Here is a 16,319-nt window from a genome sequence, read left to right on the forward strand (position 1 = left end):
ACACACACACACACACACACAAACACACACACACACACACACACACACACACACACACCTTTCTCTCCCACCCCCCTTTCTCTATATGTGAACATGTTGGGAATGTGTTGTATTAGCGTTTTCTTAGTCAAAGAGCAGCGTAATCCCTCTGTGAACAGCACAGCTTGCTGGGGGACACAGGAGGGGAGGACACACTGACAAACAGCACTGAGATACAGTTCACTTCTATGTTATATGGGAAACGTGATGCAATTTGTAACGAAATGTCATGAGGGTTGCACTTTGCATCCCCTGCTGCAGTTAACTGAAAGATTTTGTTGCTGTGAGCACAAACACAAACAGCAGCAGCCAATCAAAACAATGACATCAAGTCACATGATACTATTATTTCCACCACTTTCTGTTGGTTATTTAAACGAACAAAGAGCATACTGTAAACAGCAATAAGGACAGTGAGGCAATAAGTAATGTTACCGCTTTCTTTGTGTTGGAATTTAAAATTCTTTAGATTTATGAAGACTATTGTTGACTGCTCATCAGATCTCTGCATTGTAAATGGAGACAGCTAGCTAGAATAGCTGTCCAATCTGAGTTTTCTCTCACACGACTATTTTGCAGTGGCTCTGTGAACAGTTAGGCACCGCCAATGTTGACTCAGATTGATTTAAAGAAATGCCATTACACCAGAGCAGGTTTTCCTCCCATCCCCAAATGCTATGTGGAGTAGCCAGATCCTCCTTTGGTGTGCTTGGACGAGAGTCTGGCAAAGCGGGACTAACAGTAAAGCCACTAGGTCACCTCAAACCTTATCGTTTTACAGTCCAGCACAGGCCTCAGAGTTAAGGGGAAAGGGTCAGGAATAACTGGAACATTGGCATATTTGCTATAGTAATGGTTTGAATCATTTTTATGTGTTATGAATTATGTAATCAAAGGTCTAGCCAAATGTTCTGATCTTAACCTGACAGAATGAGTGCACATTCACAAAACATCTGTGGAATTGGTGCTGGATGCCAGTGGCCACACAGCTGTCACACCATCCGTAGGTTTTAGCATGTTGTACCTGTGCAGGTTCCTGATGCATGGCAGCCATTTTGAGAAAGGTTCTCTGAGTCTGCAGGGCGTTGTTCACCATCTCTGCCTGTCGATCATAAAGAACCAAAGTCAGATAGGTCAGGATTAAAATACATGCTACACATTCTGTATTTTGTATACTGAATATAGACAAAGTTACAATGCCCTGATTTGCATGACATTTTTTCATTCTCTTTGGTTTACACTTTGTGAGTTCTTTGGTTTACACGTTGTGAGTTCTTTCACGCTTATTAAAATCTAGGCAGTGAATCTGTCTCTTAGACATCCAAAGAAAGTGCAGGCGCACGCACGCGCGCGCACACGCACACGCACACGCACACACACGATTACAAAGTTATGGGTTAGTCCCAGCCAGCTGTGTCCTGTGTGTGTTTGAGACCTCCAGTTGCGGGCCAAGGAAACCACCAGGGAGGCTTTCTCCATAAAAGGAGGTTTGCAAACTTAAAGAAACTACCCCTGGCTCTTGCTCACACACTCCCCCTCTTTCTCACCCCACTGGGACGCAGAGATAGAGATCTTCTTTCGAGGTACTGAGGAAGAAATACAACGTTTTACTTTGATTTCTCTCTGCCTGCCTTTACTTTTCTGTTTTGGAGCACTCCCTGTTGTTCTGAATTTATTCAAAGGACATGACACAGCTATTATTCGCAACTGGCCTACCACAAACACACACTTGCAGTCCTAGTGGAAGTATGGGTCATTACCAAATAGGAAAAGGTGCTCCTCTAGCAGTTTGATAAATGAAAGTAAGAGCAAAGTTCAATTTAACTCCCATCCTTAGTCGAGGACAGGAAACTTTGGACCATGGACCTCCCATACACAAGCATCAAGCAACTATCCTTCAGCTTTCCACTGCCTCCAAATGGGATCTAAAACAGGAAAATCCATGTTTGTTTATAAATGTGCATCCAATCGAGTAATGGTTGGCATAGACTGCCTGCACTGGTAGCTCCACTTATATTCATCTGTGAGCAAACCCACTTCATACACAATGCAAAACTGAATTTTAAGTCATTTAATAAGTAAAACATTTTAAATTGAGGGTTCTCAAAATTAGGGGCAACATCTGGATTTACATTGGAAGTTAAATGGATACTTCAGCAATTACTTTTTCTCTTTCATTAAATTGGGGGACTTTAAGGGGAGAAATATCTGTTTTTTAAATTGATACAGAACTCATCTTGAAGAGTAAACTGAACTTATATGTAAAATTAGTCTAGTGCCACTTTAAAAGATATCAGTTAAAAGCATTGAGGGGGCACCGAGAGGCAGGAGCTGGGACAGACGGTAGCTCGCCTCGCAGTGGACCGTCAGCTCGTTCCCGAGATCAAACTACGAGCTTATAAAACTTACAATTAATGAACTTACATGTTTCTCCACCTCGCCTCCTATGGCTCGGCTGTTGTTCATATACTCAGACATTGGACCTCTCAGTAGGAGGTCAAAGGCCTCATCACACTGAGACAAACCTGGAAAAACAGGGAGACATCACTGCGCTCGTGTTGAGCTTTCACTTAAATGTAATCAAGTGTTTAACTTGTTGCTCTGTCTCCCAAACCTATGGGATATGGTTGAGCACAGACTTGCCTCCATCCATACCATTGACACAGCCCCCGTTAGTCATGCCACTGGACGCCTGCATCGTGACGGACATCTTCTCCAGGCGAGTCACAGCTCTCTCCAGCCTCTCCATTAAACCTTCCATGGTGACAAACCTAGAAACAAAAGAATGGTTTCTTAAGCTGTACTGTGACCTTTCTAATCGTAGTTATTAGTTTTGTGATACAGTACAATTTTTCACTTCATTGATCGCAGAAGAAAATTGTCTTTTTTCCCCTCTCTTAACAGGGAGGTGAGAGATCAGTACTGGGTCCTGAGCTTATCAGAAGATCACTATTTATGACAGAATCACTATTCAATGCACGTTGTTGCTCACTGTTTAAAAAAAAACTGGCCCATGTCATTACAAAGTGAAACTCAATGTAGCCAATGCAATGTGCTTTTCATGAACACTGTCTCTGCTTGAGCTGTCTGGCCCTGTGCAACAGTTAAAACTTCTGCCATGAACACATGTGCGTATCACACAATTGCATTAAGGTGGGACAGAGACTGGAGCCAGGCTGAGAGGAAAAACAGAGAACTGAGTGCAGTTGGGGGAAAAAATAGGAAAACCTGTAAAAATACCTGATGAATATACAGTACCTTTAGATACATACAAAAAGAGTACATGTTTTCTGCTCCAAAAATTAAACCAAATTATATACATGTAAATAGACAGAATATATAATGAAACAATTCAGTCAGAGTGACTCTTTCAGCATGACCTCAATGACCCTGGATATTCCCACGATGACATTTAGAGATGAAACACTTGAGACAGCCACATTGGATTGGACATTTAACATACATGATTATATAGACTGTACCCAAACTCAGTTGGCTCCCTGTTATGAGGTACACAAATCTCCAGCTGCGATCGAATGCCAATGAATCACGGCACAGACCATATTGTGTCTCTTTCTTTAACACTGACCAACCATATGCCTCACCGTGCAGCAACGCAGGCAATTGGTCAACAGAGTGGAATTTAATCTAGCAACCCACTGCCTGTTTACGCAAACTAATGCTAGGTAACTTTCCTATCTCACACCTACTACCTTTATGTCTAACACACAATCCAGTGGTGTGAGTTATAATCTGTTTTATTTGCTTCACAAATTATCTATAAAAACACCAGGAGGCTATGTGTCACAATAATATGGCAGCTATGTAGACTGGATTGCGTTCCCTGTCTGTAATCTTTGGAAATGATGTCTTGTAATTATGTGCTATGAGCAGCAAATATGTCCTGATGGGCGTCATCGAGTCATCTCTGGAGAAACCTCTCCTCTGTGCCAGATGCCAGTCACAAGAATCAGTTGCTATTTCTGCTCTCTGGGTAAAAACAGCTCTGAAACCTGGAGAGCTTAATGTAGAATTATCATACACAACAAGTCACATATGAAGCAGCTATCCAAGACATTTGCTTGGATAAAGTTTATTTCTTGAGTTTAGAGAGCATTAATCCTATTTTAATCAAATTATGTTGTTGCATTTTGGTACCACTTTCTTTTAGGACCTGTATACAAGATTCATAGCGTTGCTGTCAACAAGACATTTTCTGGTAACACATCTCTACGGAGTCCTGGAGTACAACACTGTAGTATAGTGGTTAGCAGAGGGTAATAAGTTACTCTTTAAAGATGTCACCTGGGGCTTGAGAAATTGTGGTGAACAGTTATACTTTGTTTTAAAGCTAATAAACAATGAAAATAATCACCTGTTGCAGCCCCATAGTTTAACTTTTAAATTGTTTACATTAGATAGAAGACAGAGAATCAACAACTCTATTTGCTCATCGTTGCCTTAATCATTGCCTCGCCCAATATGTATTGTGTTCAACCCTTGTGTTGTCTTGTCGTCAAAATTGAAAATCAACCCTTTTTGTTGAGGCTTTTTACTGATGTTTTTAACTTTTTCTTATATTTTTGTCCCTTTCCTCAACACATTTGACGCTTTTTTTCAGTGCTGGTCACTTTTTTGACACTACGTAACACTAACTTATTAACTTTAGTCTTACAGTTATTTTTGGTATTTTTGGTCAATAAACCTCATTTATAGGAAATTATACCTAAAGTTTGAGTTAGAAAAGCATAAATTAGGAATTTCAGACTAAAATTAAAGGAATGGATGTTGATGGATAATCACAGACTGGAATATGTCAACTTTTACTCAATACTTTTTTTCTTTTTTTTTATGCTATAAAATTGAATTAGACGCCCCAAAATTAATGAAAGTAGAGATATGCACTTGCCAAAGAGCGTTGGGTGGAATCAATCATGTTATTTTGGGGAATTAAAAAGAACATTGATATAGGAAAACGGGTCAGTTTGACCCAAGGACATGAGGGTTAAAAACTTGAGACGGGGTGCCCAGATAGCTCAGTTGGTACAGAGGGCACCCATATGAGGTTTACTCCTCGACGCAGAGGGCCCAGGTTTGACTCTGACCTGCGGCCCTTTGCTGCATGTCCTTTCCCCTCTCTCTCTGCTTTCATGGCTTCATCTGTCCTGTCAAAAATTAAGGCTAAAAATGTCCAAAAAATAATAATAATACTAACCTGAGACAGAAACATTCAGCGTCTGCACTGATTGTATTGTCAACCAGCCAAATTTTCCATTGCAATGCAAAAACATGGCTAATGATGCTCTTTAAGCTTTTCATATACACTCAATGTAAGCCCATTACAGAAACGTAACGGGAAACAGCCGGAGTGGGTTCAAACCATGAGTGGTACAAAGAAAGTAACACACTAGCAAAACAACACAATGGTGCCATTAATGGAATTCATCTATCATTAATGTTCAGCTGTTGTATTAAGTAGACATTAGTAGACCCCTGAAAATGAACACATTCCTCCCACTGTTCCTGCAGACAGGTGGGCAACAGCGGCTGCCACCTAAAGACCCCAACCAACAGCTGAGAAAGCACATGTTCCTGCAGTGGAAAGATATTACTGACTTCACTCTGACCTGCATGTCTCTTCTGAACCCTCTGGCCTGGTATCTGATCTTTGGGGATATATATTGGACCACAGCCAGCTTCTATAGGCCAACTGTAAATGTAGATCTCAAGCTCCTGTGCTGCACTGTACATGTACATTTTAGTGAATTCAGCAAATCATTGTTTTATCAGTATTGTGTTTATGCTTCAAGAGCTACTGTTGTTCATGCAGCCACTAAAATAGGAAGCTGTTTTATCAACAGTAGGAGCAGAAAAAAAACTGCTATAGCATCTTGGTTTTTGTTGTTAATTTAAATATAGCTAATATTAGGCATCACAGTTTAATTTAACTTTTTTAAATTTTTATTATAGGCTATAGGGCTTGGCAATACGGCCAAAATCTATCCCGATAAAGGTACAATAATTTCATATCTCGATATATCCCAGTATAGCATGTTTTCTGATTGTTCAATAAATAAAGTCTTTATGAAAATAACCACATAATAAAAGTATTATGCTCATTTTATTAAGAACCATAGTGCAAAATGTTTGCACCCTGGTAAATAAGCTAATGTCAATGTTAATGTCAATTTTCTTTGTGTAGCGTCTTTCATTACAAGCAAAACCAAAGTGTTTACATTACAGAAACACTAGTGGAATATGACTTAAAATGCATTTAATTTTCCTACATTTAAAATTCAGGTTACAATATTAGTTAACTTTTTGTCTTTATGAATCCACATAAATGAGAGCTTAATGGATTTTTATACTTTTAATTAAAACTGGTGTTACCATCAAGAGCAGCAACACCAGTGATGGTAACACCAGTTACAGTTTTTATAAAATATGTACAAAATGGAAGCTACAGTACCTCAAACTACTTGTTGCTAATCATGTTAAACACTCTAAAATATGTAAGTTAATCCATTTGTATGATAATTTTAAAAAATTGTACATACCCTAATTGATAAAAAAAGTCATACCAGTGACGATAGCTAAAATCCTTGCATTAAATCATGAGATAAATGAGACATTTTCAAACATTTTAAAAGAGACAGTAGATTTACTAAGTGTCTTCATGTACAGTTCTTAAGGAAGTAGAATGTACAGTACATAAAGTAATGTCAAAACTCTTCAAATGTTATCAGAATAGTGAAAATTGTTAAATGTAACACCAGTGACGTGACACCAGTGGACAGATATTTCAATATTATTTTTATTATTTAGTTGTTTTTTTGTTATGATATCCACTTCATAAATGTGATATTGGTGTAAACATGATCACATTTAAAAAGGGAGAAAAATACCTTTTTTAATTTAAAACTTGCTCTTAATCCTCTATACATGCCTGTGGGGACAAGTAATTTTCTTGTACTTGGAATTTTATATAATTTATTAAAAACAAATATTGTCATTCATGGCTCAAATAGGTATAATTATTCAAAAAAACATGGTACAATATTCAAATTCAAAATGAAATGTGACTACAAAGTATGATTAAAGTGTTTGCTTTCTTGGATTGGTGGGATTGCTATGGACGAAGTACACAGGCGGTACACTGGCAAGAGCAAATTACTTATGTACTTCTTTTGGGCCAGATGTCATTTACCTTACGCTTTCTTTGTTTTGGCATTATAAACTCTGGTTGATTGATGAGGACTATGGGTAACTGCTCCTTAGATCTCTGCAGGGTAAATTGAGACAGCTAGCTAGACCATCTGATATCGTCATGGGAGGCGCTAAGAGCCGCAGAGAGCCCAGGAGCCTCTGCAACATAGCTTCGGGAAGGAACTTGTTTTGGTGGAACATGTGTACGTTCAAAGGTTGTTTTTTGTCGCGCAACAGAAAACTCTGATTTTACAGACAGTCTAGCTAGCTGTCTCGATTTACCCTGCAGAGATCTGAGGAGCAGTTAACCATAGTCCTCATAAAGTGACAGGAGTTTGAAATGCAAAAACAAAGAAAGCGGAAGGTAACAGACATCAAATTAAAGACATAAGGCGGAATTTCCGGTGGCATCTGAACAATCCTAGAAGTGCAACGCTGTGGACATAGACAATAGGCAATGCAAGACTAATTTTCATGTAATTCATTTTTTTCTGAGCACTTAAGGACTTCCTGTCAATGTTGGCTTAGTAGTTAAGTTCAACCAATGTTTAGCTAACTCAACCGTGTAATCCAAAGCTCCAAAAGCTACTAAATGGACCTCGAGGTGATTGTTTGGTCAACTGTTTGGTCAGAAGTGACATTTAAACCTAAAACATCTATCTACATCCTATGTAATTTGTTATATTAACAGGCTAAAACTCATATTATCTGATTACAGGTGGTCATCACGCAGGCACGTGCAGGCAAAAGATGACGCTTATAAAACATGACATGGCCCACTGCTGGCATGCTGACAGGACTTTCACCGCTCCTCAAATCTGATTCACGCCACAACAATAACCGTTACTCGAAAGGAACAAACAAGATGAAAGAAAAAAAATTGGTACGAAATCCATACTGTGCTCTTTTACTGCGTGCTGGACTGGTAGAATTAAATCATGGCGCACAGGGAGCAGGTGAAGATGACTGTGTTCTGCGCAGTATGACACCCAATTTTAACGTTCCGCCCCACCCCGAAAATTACCAAACTTCACACTTAGTTAGAACCTCGTCAGTATTGAAACATCTTACCTCCCTCCTCTGGTCCACAGTAAATTAGCTGATGTTTTGTTGGGACTGTTAATATCCCGGGACGGATTCGTGGCTGTGTGCTGCGGGCGTGCAGTCCCCCTCCTGCCCCGTCACTCAGCTGGGCAAGCACCGTGACTCTTCCGGGATGTCCTAATTAAGCAACACGGTGAACCTGAAAGCCTCACGGCGTGCAGAGAGGACCGTGACTCAGTGCCGCAGTATCTCCTTTAGAGCGGACAGGCACTTACCTCGCAGGCAACATGGCAGCCTTAGACAGCCCTGCTAAAAATAGACGAGTTATTGAGGCTGTGGTGAAGTCTACACGGGTCTCTCCTGAGGGAATGGACCCGAACTTACAGGGAAGTCATCCTTAGACTGCAAAGGTTTGACCCCCATCTTGGAAATCCCCTTAAACATGATAACTGCAGTGGGTCTAGCCTGTTATATCAGCTGCTGATGTATGTTCAAATTAGCTTTTACATGCTGGACGCTGAGAGTCTTTTAATAAGTCAACAACCAGGCTACACAATTTAATAATGACAATTCAATAATGCCTCCAGATCAAACAAGTTTAAAGGAGTGCTCCACCAATTTAGTATTGAACTTTTATTAAGTTCTGGAATTTGAATTTTGAAAAACTAAGATTAAAAGAAAAAGAAAGGGTGCAGCCGAGGTCAAGATATTTCGACTTTAATGGAGCGTTGCTGATGAACTGGAATTTCCGAGTTCCCGGTCAGAAATTTCAACTGGATCTCGACATGACGATCCCGAAATCCCTGTATCTCAGACTCAGAATTACAACTCGGAGGCTGACGTGAACTTTTAATTTCCCCACTCGACACCTCACATGTGATTGACTTGAATGACATGACCTGAACGTATGTTATGCAGTCTTTCTGTTATGCATTTGTAATTAAATCCAAAAATGGTTTAACACTGATGACAGAAGCTTTTAGCAGATTATTTACTATTCATTAACATGGCCACTTTTTAGAACTCATGAACAGTTTTTAGATAGTGACTTGTTAGAAAGTGGTAGGCCTACTGACTTTAAAAAACACCTCCAGAGCCACAGAAGACATTAGAGACTACAACTGTTTTCAAAGAGTAGTACTCCCCATGACGAGTAAACTGAGCTTGGGTGCGCCTTTAAAGTCTCATCAGAACTCTATTACAGCTCAACATCATCAGTATAATAAAGCAACAGGTTTTACTTTTATCATATCATGAGGTCAGATGCTATGATAGCAGCTGATTTCACCCATAAGGACTTGCTGTGTCATGATCACCCACCTACAGTCTCATTTTTCACCAGGGACAAAAATACTCCCCGGAGCCGAGTAAAAGAAGGCAGAGACACGGCAGCACACTCTTTATAACATGACTTATTGATTAGAGAGTGAATGAATCATTGATGGTCTGAGTCCTTTTTTTCTTTTAGATTATTTTGTGGGCATTTGAGGCCTTTATTTTTGACAGGACAGATGAAGGCATGAAAGGGGAGAGAGAGGGGGAATACCATGCAGCAAAAGGCCGCAGGTCGGTGTCAAACCAGGCCCGCTGCGTCGAGGAGTAAACCTCATATGGGCGCCTACTCTACCAACTGAGCCATCAGGGCGCCCTGATGGTCTGAGTCTTGAGAGACTTTATGTGTCATATGAATTAATGTAAACTGTGGGTATGCCTGTAATGTAAGAATGTTTCAGATAATGTCTTCTCAAGAGGGTTTCACAGTGGGAAGGAGCTGTGCAGCATCTGTGTGTTTGTCACCTTGCAGGCAAAAAAAAAAGACACACATGCACACATGCGCGTGCACACACACACACACACACACACACACATTTCAAAGTAGCTTTTTTAAAGTCTATTTTTATTTCATAATGGCATTTTGTCTCAATGTTTTAATATGTTGCTTTTCATGACACATTTCAGCTAATCACATGATACCTGTCTCTAAATTGGCATGCTCAACAAAAGCTACCAGATTTAGTCAATTAGCTAGAACAACAAAGTATTTCTGAATCAACCATCAAGGTCCTGATGTATATACACAAAGCCAGTAACTATCCTCTGCTTTTATTTAGTTTAACAAGGCTGGTAATGCTACATTGCTGGCTACCTAACTAGAAGAGACAGTTTTAGCAGCAGCAGCTAAGGTTAGCTGGTTGATTCATAATTACCTTGCCATAACCCGCCGTCTTGTTTTAAGATGTTTCTCAGAGAAAGACACAACTCTGTCCAGAACAAATATACAGACAGACTGTCTTTCTATGTGGTAAATCTAGTCAACAGCTAGCTAGCAATGCTAACACTATCACACTGAGTAATAATCCTTGCTCACAACCCGCCTAGCTTTTTAGCCGGCTAGGTTGATAGCGTTGAAAGCCTTGTTAAGCTAAATAAAGAGAAATGTTACTTGATGTGTGTCAAAAGATTGTCATATGAGTTCCACCGGACATGAAAACTCATTTGCAGTCTTAATGAAAATAAATGTCACCACCTTTTGAATATAAAATATTTTATTCCAATTAGAAGTAAATGGTGTTGAAATTCTGAAGTAAAGGTTTTAATATCAATAGGACCTTTGCATTAACTAGAAACACTTGCCTTCATTCAGTGACAATGAAAATCTTTCTTCAAAAGTTTTTTTGTCTTTTTTCATATTTCCCTTGTAAGAAATAGTTCAAGTATAAAAATCCCAACAGTGTAAAATAGCCCATCTGATGAATATGAAGCAAAAGAAGCACAGCTACTGAAACCTTGACAACAACTACTATACATTCTAGTGGAGAAAGCAGCATTTTCGCTTATTTTTGTGAATTTATTATTATTTTTATCCTCTCATCTGAACACAGAAGAGGCAGATTACAATCTGCATGCAAACAGGCCTGCATTTAAATAAAGTTTCTTCAATACAAAAGGCATTGAGCTAATATTTGATGTCATGTTCTAAAGAAACAAAAAGATAAAAAATAAAAGTACAGTGCACATAACAGTATCTTAAATAACTACTACATTGACATTTTTGGTTGAGTATGTTAATAATAATTATTATAGTACTATTATTACTAAAACTAATCAATAACTTATATATGCCTTGAGATGAGTACATAATATTATTAATACAGTACCTCCACTAAGTCTCTACTCTCAGAGCGTCAACATAGTCAACCCCCAAAAATAAATATCTTAAATAGTAGAATTCTCTTTTTTTCTGTGTTTTTTTCTCACTTAAATAGCAGTAAAAATCTAGGCACACAGACCAACATTACATCAAAGAGTCAAACCCCCGTTCTCTCTCACCCAACCTGGTGATTTTGACAGACATGAGGCAGACCAGTTGTTGGGGTGGCTTTGGTTAAAAGTGTGTGTGTTTGTGAGTGTGTACCTGACACCAGACTACAGCAGCACGGAGGTGGAAGTGCTGACAGCTGCAGGGCTGCCTGACTGGGAGGGTGGGGGTGGGTGCTCTGCTGTGGGGCTCTGTTACCCTGTTGAGTTGGGTGTAGGGCTGTGAAGTTGGTTCCCAAATGGGCCTGGCCAGGGATTAACATGTGACAGCTCAACAAACGAGCACAAGTGATGCGTTCTTTCCAGAGTGATCCGTCTGTGTGGCGCTGGAGCGGCTCTGTCCACCCCCACCAGCAGCTGCTCTCTCCCTCTTTTTCTTTCTCTCCATCCCAGAGTCAGAGAGAAACACAACTGTGCTGCCTTTGTCTTTGAGTGCTATGTGTGCAACTCTGGATGCATGCGTCTGTGTAGGTGAAACATGTGGAAAAGGGACTGATTTAGTGTTTCTCATTGTCTGAAGCCATTTTCAACCTCTTTCCTTTTGTCAGTGCGTTTGTGTTGTTTGCCAAGTCCCCCTTTAGTCCAAGAATCAAGTCAGAGTTGATGACATTTTCAGTTTTTTTTCTTTGTTGTTTTTTGTCTCCTGGTGATTTGTTTGCATAGGTCAAGAGGTCAAGACATAATGTAAAAAAGGGACATTCAGCATCAGGAAGCTAAAAAGGTAGTTCTTCAAATATGTGTGACACGACAAGTTACGACTCCTCGACTTCCCAACAAAGGTCACATAATAATAGCTAACACGTTGGAAACGGTTCCATTTCCCTGATTATCAGAAAATATTAACTCAAAAACTGCACTTGAAAAGACAAAAAGAACATTAACAGCCCCCAATTTGTAATAATAACAATAATAAATATAAATGTTATGAGGGCATCAAATAACTGAAAATAAAAATGAGAGAACAGTCTCCTTAACTAACGTTAAAGACAGCAATAGGACTTAAAGGCTTAGTTTAACATCTATACCAGCCACAGGGATTAGTTCCTGCTTTTCTTTTCTAGAAATAAGTACTCTACTACAATGATAATAGTAATGATACTAATAATAATAGTAATAACAACAAGAATAATAGTATATCACTTTCCATTATTTGTTCTGCGACTTTTTTTCATTTTCTCGTTTTTTGGTTGAAGCACAGCAAGTTGGAAAGTTACTGTAAAAGGTTCCCACCTCACCATCATCACTACCATCGCCACCATCATCATCATCATCATCATCACCACCACCATCATCATCATCACCATCACCTTTTCAAAGCAACTCTGCCTCTAAGTTGCTGACACACCCACCCTTAAGGCCACTCCCTCTTCCTTTTCCTTTGCTGCTCCTTCTGACCTATCAGCTGTGGCTGGGTGCAGTCCTCCTCTATCTGCATGTCCAGTGGTTGCAGTGACTGCTATTGCATGCGTTCGGCTTGCAACTGCTGAGGCTGGTACTGACCAAAGGCTGCAGCTGCAGCGGCGGCTGAGCCTGGGGCAGCCGTGGCTAAAGGCTGCTGAACTGCATAGCCGTAGCCGGCAGTAGCTAAGTAGCCTGCAGCGGCAGGGGATGCAGCGTAGGGATACTGCTCATATGCAGCGGCAGCGTTGGCTGCAGCTGCAGAATACTGAGCGTAGGCAGCTCCGGTGTAGTCAATGTAGGGGGAGGAAGCGGTGGCAGGTGCAGCCGCTGTAGGTTGCACATGAGGGATGACAACACTGGGCTGAACGAAGGCCTGAGGGTACACGTAGTGGGCCGGGATGCTGTGAAACAAGTACACAAATGACAGGTTAGTTGATTCACCCAGTCTGAGATTTATAGCACCCACCCTAAAAACCAAACCCAACTCCATCACACTGCGGTCAAGCGCCCGCCCACCACCCAGCCCCAGTCCAATCCACCAGTCAAGAACACCAAGGAAATGCCTGCTAGTAGGGATTAAAACAATATAGGGTTGCCAAAATAGACATATTTTTGGGAAAAAGAAGACTAGAAGGTAAGGACAACTTTTAACACCTCTGGGTCACTTAAATCTACTGAAAAATCACATAACTATGATTACATTAGGAGGTGGTGATGACGTTATGGTCTTTATGGGATACAACACGGGAAGAGGTCGTATATTTCCTGTTTTGTTCAGTTTTGTGGATGTGGAGGCAGAGATACAGATTTGGATCTGTAACCTGCAGCTTCTTTGTCCGTCACATGTGCATTTGGCTCTGGTGCCGTCCCCCTGCCTGCTGGAGGGTGAGTGGGTGGGGAGGGGAGGGAGGCTAGGCTTACTGTGTTGGGGGGCGGGGGTGCAGACAGAGGAGATGAACCCAGGAAAGCATTGTGAAAATGTCACTGCCACTTTGACAGCTGGACAGTTTTCAAAAAGGGACGCTGCTGGCCATTTCCCCCTCTGTGTCGGGACAAAGAGCTGGGGAGGCTGCAGGGGGAGCCGGGACTAGGCTCTGCACCCAGAGGGATGTTTTGATTAAATAAACAATTATGAACAGTGAGCACATTCTGCCCTCCATGACATAGCCCCCCCCACCAGACTCTATAAGGTCTGGAAACTCTGTTTGACAGCAAGGGTGAGTGGAGTTTTGGAAATTTACACCAATGGTTTAAAGAAGTGTAGTGTCAACTTTTGAATGTATTTGGAAGCAAGGAGAAAAAAAACTTGGAAGCTCTGAATGTAAATTTCAATCCTGGGTTTCCTGAAAAACATCCCTCCCTCCACTTGACTAAAGATAAAAGTAGAGTCAAATTTAATTTCACTTTAATTCAAATGTAATGAGAAGCATCAGTCTTGACAGAAACAATGTGTTGCAGAAAGCTAAATAAACAGCTATGTGACTGTAGGTGAGTTTAAATGAACGTGGATCATAATCTGTTGAGAGAAATGGTGGAAACCAAAAATAATCAGTCAAGTCTGCATACATAAACGTCAGGTGGTCACTTTTTTGAGTCTGGATTGGGAAAGAAGAGAGGAGGTGCGGAAAATGTTAAAGGTTGAAAGGCAGGATCTATCGTGGCAACCCTATTGTGAGCACTCCATTATCCAATCCAATCCACATCTCAACTGAAAACAGTGCGCCAGGAAGAAAACAGGGAAAACGAAACAACAGAAAGGCGTCAGAGAGGAAGAAATATGTATAAATAGTCCACCTCAACTAGGCCGATTACAGAACGACAACTAGGGCACAGCACAAGCACTCAACTGAATAGACACACATAAGAAAAGGGAGGAAATAAACTGAATAAGTGTCAATGTACTGTAGAGGTTTGGTATGGCCAAAGGTCAATGTCAAACACAAACACAGGTTAGATCAAGGCCAGTAACAAAATATCTTAATTGAAAGATTTCTCCATAGTTACTCTAATTGGAAAATCTACAGAAACAACATGTGACACTAAAACTCTCCTTTGAAACATGCGCTAATGAAGCTCAGCAGGGTGAGGCAGATTTCCAGGATTTTAGAGACTTCATCTAACCCCAAACCACAATGGCTGTATGGTTCTGATTTCAACCTGTTAAATTAAAAACTTGAGTCTTCATTAAGCAATGTTGAATAAAAAAGGTAACTCAATTGTTCTTACACTTCAAAGTCTGTTTACAGGTATTGGGGAGTTCCTCTGCATATGTGAAAAAAGTTATATAACACTCGCTGGATCCTTTCATTTGCAACCAAACGGAGGAACACATGCCCTTTGACAATTATACGGTGTAGTGTTTTTGTGGTTTTAATGGTAGCTTTGCTATTTAAAAACGGCCATTTGTTCAGGATGTCCTGTGTGATGCTAGTGTTAGCAGTGTTTTAACTTCACCTGCTTACATTGGCTCAGGTTGCTTGGAACCTCGACCAGGGTGGTTCCAACAAAGGTACCAGGCACCAGGTACTATCCACAACTTTTAGACAACCAAAAAAGAACGAGTCGAGTTAAGATGTGCCTTTCAGTTGCACTCTTTTTAACAGCTTTTGTATTTGATTGACTTTAGAGACTGCTTCTCAGACATAAACTATTTTAACATTTAAAAAAATGACTTCCAGACAGTGGCATGTACCCATCTTCACTGCTCTCAAAATTAAACTCATCAAGATCAGTGCAGTTTTTGGGTTGTACTTTTGCTTTCTCTGATTTCCCACTAATGCTGTATCTATCGGATAGTCTGGTAAACTATACAATCACACGCACACACACACACACACACACACACACACACAAACACACACACACACACACACACATTTGAGAGGCCATGATGTGACGACTTGTTCTTCACACACACGTGTGTTTGTGTGAGTGTGTGTGTTTGTGTGTGTGTGTGTTTGTGTGCCTTTACTGGAATGTTCACACAACCCAGTGGTCATTAAAGTTCAAGGCTAAATAAAGGTTCCTTGTCATCATGTATGCAGTTTGAGGTTTTGAGAGGGTGATTAGCAACAATTAGCTGTTAGTGTCATAACCCTTTGAGGCAAGTTTAGGATTTGGGTCTTCCAATGGAGTTAAGAGTCAATCCTTTTTTCAATAATTAACTTCTATAATATTTGTACATAGCAGTTTCACTACAAGCTAATTGTGAAAGACAAACCAGACAGATGATTCTGGTTCAAATAAGATGGTATGTGAGGCTGTAAATTAATGGGGCCCTTAAAACACCCATTCTGGCCCTGTTTAAATGG

General features: G+C 40.4%; 2 protein-coding genes across 2 annotated transcripts in view; both read right to left on the minus strand.

The window, feature by feature from the left end:
• Positions 1-8,617, minus strand: part of cap2 (cyclase associated actin cytoskeleton regulatory protein 2) — an 18,994-nt gene extending 10,377 nt beyond the window's left edge. Inside the window, exons 1-4 of the mRNA XM_034891942.1 lie at positions 8,317-8,617; positions 2,683-2,810; positions 2,464-2,564; positions 1,064-1,141 (exon numbers count right to left, since the gene is read on the minus strand). Coding sequence (XP_034747833.1) covers positions 1,064-1,141; positions 2,464-2,564; positions 2,683-2,800 — 297 coding nt within the window. The 5' untranslated portion in view covers positions 2,801-2,810; positions 8,317-8,617. The remainder of the gene's footprint in view (positions 1-1,063; positions 1,142-2,463; positions 2,565-2,682; positions 2,811-8,316) is intronic.
• Positions 8,618-10,822: 2,205 nt separating this feature from the next.
• rbm24a (RNA binding motif protein 24a) overlaps positions 10,823-16,319 on the minus strand; it is a 9,449-nt gene continuing 3,952 nt past the window's right edge. Inside the window, exon 4 of the mRNA XM_034891625.1 lies at positions 10,823-13,409. Within this exon, the coding sequence (XP_034747516.1) occupies positions 13,064-13,409 (346 nt within the window). The 3' untranslated portion in view covers positions 10,823-13,063. The remainder of the gene's footprint in view (positions 13,410-16,319) is intronic.

This window comes from Etheostoma cragini, chromosome 14, assembly GCF_013103735.1.
Source record: "Etheostoma cragini isolate CJK2018 chromosome 14, CSU_Ecrag_1.0, whole genome shotgun sequence".
NCBI classification, from domain to species: domain Eukaryota; kingdom Metazoa; phylum Chordata; class Actinopteri; order Perciformes; family Percidae; genus Etheostoma; species Etheostoma cragini.